The 3542-nt window shown below is 56.0% G+C and overlaps 1 protein-coding gene across 1 annotated transcript in view; it reads left to right on the forward strand.

Annotated features, from left to right (window-relative positions):
- KRT72 (keratin 72) overlaps positions 1–3542 on the forward strand; it is a 12267-nt gene continuing 8725 nt past the window's right edge. The window contains exons 1-2 of the mRNA XM_040488039.1: positions 1–531; positions 2175–2389. Of these exons, the coding sequence (XP_040343973.1) occupies positions 73–531; positions 2175–2389 (674 nt within the window). The 5' untranslated portion in view covers positions 1–72. The remainder of the gene's footprint in view (positions 532–2174; positions 2390–3542) is intronic.

Genomic DNA, 3542 nt, shown 5'->3' on the forward strand with positions numbered 1-3542 from the left:
GGCCGACCAGCGCAGCCGCCCTCCGCGCCCCTATCCCGCGTTCCGCACGCGCCCGCACCCGGTCCCCACAGCATGAGCCGCCAGCTGCACCAGCGCCCCGCCGGGGAGCGCCCCAGCTTCAGCGGCTGCTCGGCCGTCATCGCGGGCCGGGTCAGCGGCAGCTCCGCCTCGTTCCGGGCCGGCGTCAAGAGCACGGCGGCCTTCGGCAGCCGCAGCCTCTTCAGCCTGGGGGGCGGCCGGCGCCTGGCTCTGTGCGCCGCGGCCGGCCGGGGCGGCGCCTACGCGCTGGGCCACTGCTCCGGCACCGGCGGCCGGCTGGGCGGCTTCGTGGGCACCGTCTTCGGCAGCGCCGGGCTGGGGCCCGCGTGCCCGTCCGTGTGCCCACCCGGCGGCATCCCTCAGGTCACCGTCAACAAGAGCCTCCTGGCCCCCCTCCACGTGGAGCTGGACCCCGAGATCCAGAAGGTGCGCGCCCAGGAGCGGGAGCAGATCAAGGCGCTGAACAATAAGTTCGCCTCCTTCATCGACAAGGTGGGTCCTCAGGCATCTGTGCGGCCTTGCGTTGGTGACCAGTGTGCACCGGGGTGCTGGCTCTGCCACTGACAGCTATGTGAAAACTTGGGCCAGCCGGTTATCCTTTCTGGGCTTCCCTTGGCTCCTCTGTAAAATGGGCACACTGTGGCTCTTACCCCGCATGAGGATGTGAGGGTGAATTGGATGTTTCTAAAGTGCTTGGAACAGTGCTAGGCACCCCCACCCCCCGACCCACGACCCATGGTAAACAGAAGCTTCATTTTATCCTTGTGGACAAGACCCGGGGTCGGAACGGGGGTGCGCCACAGGCAGGAGACTTGTGAAATGGCCCTCTGAGAGCTCTCAATTATCACACAAGGAGATGGGTGCATATATCCAGGACAGGAGCACAAGAGGGACACTGACCAGGGAGTATCACAGGACGTGATGCTTGGTGAAGGGAAAGGACTTAACAAAGTAGGAGGTAGGATGGGGGTATAAGCCAGGAAGGTGTCTAGAGGAGAGGAAAGAAAAGGACCAGAAAACTGAAAGCTGGGGCTGGGGGGGGGGGGGGGGGGAGAAGGGAGATTGAGAAGGAGGGCATGTTGAGTTACAGGTGTGCATTCTCTATGTGTCTGTGGGGATGGGAGCATGCGGAGGTTAAAAGGGAAGCTGTCTCTGGTGACTCAGAGGCAGTGACCCCAAAGAATGAAGAGGAGAGAAGGAGTATGCTTCTGTATCCAACCTGGGGCAGAAGGTCTAGGCCATGAGTCACAGGGGACATAATACTGACAAGAGCTGACGTTACTCAGTGCCCGGTGCTGTCCCAAGGGGTTCCCATAGATCAGCACACAACCCGTGATTGTGTTATCATTCTGCCTTGCGGATGAGGAAACCAACATGGCAGGAGGCCAGTAAACATGCCCAGGCTGATAGAACAGCAACAGAGGACTGTGTCCCTCACCGCTGTGCTCAGGAAGAGGAAGGAGGTGGTTGGAGGGGAGAGGGAAGGACTGGAAGCAACAGAGCTACTGTCCCAGAGGACAGGGCTCATTTTCCTGTTCAAAGTCTGTTCTTCCCCCTCATGTTTCTTTCTCTCCCTCAAGCTAGAGGTAGGGAAGAAGAGGAAGGCTAGCGCGTAGCAGAGGCTTGAGGTTATTGAGCCCAAACATGTAAGACTTTTGGTCAAGTATGAAGGAGCCTTCTAAAGATGTGAGAACCCGCTTTGAAACGAAAACCGAAGAAACCAACCAAGAGCAACTTAGGTTGCAGAGAAGAGAGAACGTGTTAATGGCCAGAGTGACTTTCCAATGCCATTTCCCCACCCCTGCACTGTTCCTCCCTTGCTTCCCATCTTCCTTCACTCTGAAAACACCAGCATTTACAGCAAAAGAAGCTACTTCCATCGCACGATAACTCACGGTGGCAGTTACAGCACTGCGTAAGCGACTTCCCGATTTCTTTTAGACTCAATCTGATTTCTCGTCTTGGAGACCCAGAAAGGCACGTCCCCCTGGCCGAATCCATTCTCTGATGAGTCTTGCTCTTTCCTCCCTCCCATCCAAGACCGACTGTATCTGATTTCTGGGGCCCTCTCCCCCCACTGTGGAGAGGCAAGAACAGAAGGGGGATTCTGTGCTATGACCACCTTTGGGTTCCAGGTGCGGTTCCTGGAACAGCAGAACCAGGTGCTGGAGACCAAGTGGAACCTGCTGCAGCAGTTAGACCTGAACAACTGCAGGAAGAACCTGGAGTCCATTTATGAGGGCTACATCAGCAACCTCCGGAAGCAGCTGGAGACACAGACAGGCGACAGGGCGCGGCTGGACTCGGAGCTGAGAAGCATGCAGGATTTGGTGGAGGACTACAAGAAGAGGTGAGTGGAGAGGCGGAGAATCCGCCACTGGAGGGTCTTGATGACAGATTGAGGTTTCGATTTGCAGCCAGCATTTTTGCCTTCTTAGGTCCTTTGCGGATACCATGTGCGATTGATTTCCTTTCCCCTGGGGAGGGAGGGAGATCCAGACAGGTTGAGACACAGGAAGAGAAAGGATCTCTACCCAAAGTGGTGCCCTGAATCGCCTAGGAAATGGTGTGCCCATTCTCACATTGGAAATGGAGACATGGGGACAAGAGGGCTGTCTCAAAACCAGATGGACAGCCCAGGTGGCACTGTAGCTCCTCCTGTGTGAGGGGCCTTCCACGGGAGTACCTAGGATGTGAGCCATCACGCCAATCCCAGAGCAAAACCTAAAGCTGAGCGAACAAGGGTTTTAAAAACTTTTTTCATGCCGCGGCCTACCTGTGCTGCTGAATCCCATTAATTTCCCCCAGGCTTGAGCCATCCCGGCGCAGTGTGATCTGGTATTTTGGAAGCTGGCTTTCAGGTGCCAGGATCTCTAGGGAAAGATGACTCCTTCCACAATTCGAGGGGATGGAGGTGGTCAGAGCCAAGTGCTTTCTCTTGCTCCATGTTCAGTCTGCCTGTCCACCCCTGTTCTGAAGTAGCCCCAAGCAGAACTCTGCCCTGAGACCTGCGTGGAGTCCTGAGGGAGGAGGTGGCATAGTCTATAGTCCTGAAAGCACACAGATGATGGGGACAGGCTTAAAGAACACGCTCAGAGAGCCCCCCAGGCAGTGGAAATGAATACAGTGTGAACTGAGACTGAGTGGCGTTAAGATGGAAATGCCACCCCATTGGATATTTGGGTAGAATTCTGGAGGAAAAGAGGGGATTTCCAGGCAGAGCCCAGAGGTCCAGGTCAGAAGCATCCAAAGATCATGCTGCCTCTGGGCTTTTCAGACCAGGGAAGCCATGGTGTTCTGGAGTCACCACCATGACCATGAGTCACTCAGTCCTCTGAGAACTTCAGCTTTAATATTTATAAAATTCAGATACTGCTGCCTGCCTCGCCACTTGCACGAGCTGTTGAGAGAGGGTAATGCCAGAAAGTAATGTATTCACAGCTCTTAAAAGAACCAAAGTGGGGCGCCTGGGTGGCGCAGTCGGTTAAGCGTCCGACTTCAGC

Source organism: Herpailurus yagouaroundi, unplaced genomic scaffold, assembly GCF_014898765.1.
Source record: "Herpailurus yagouaroundi ecotype Mexico unplaced genomic scaffold, PumYag 166, whole genome shotgun sequence".
NCBI classification, from domain to species: Eukaryota; Metazoa; Chordata; class Mammalia; order Carnivora; family Felidae; genus Herpailurus; species Herpailurus yagouaroundi.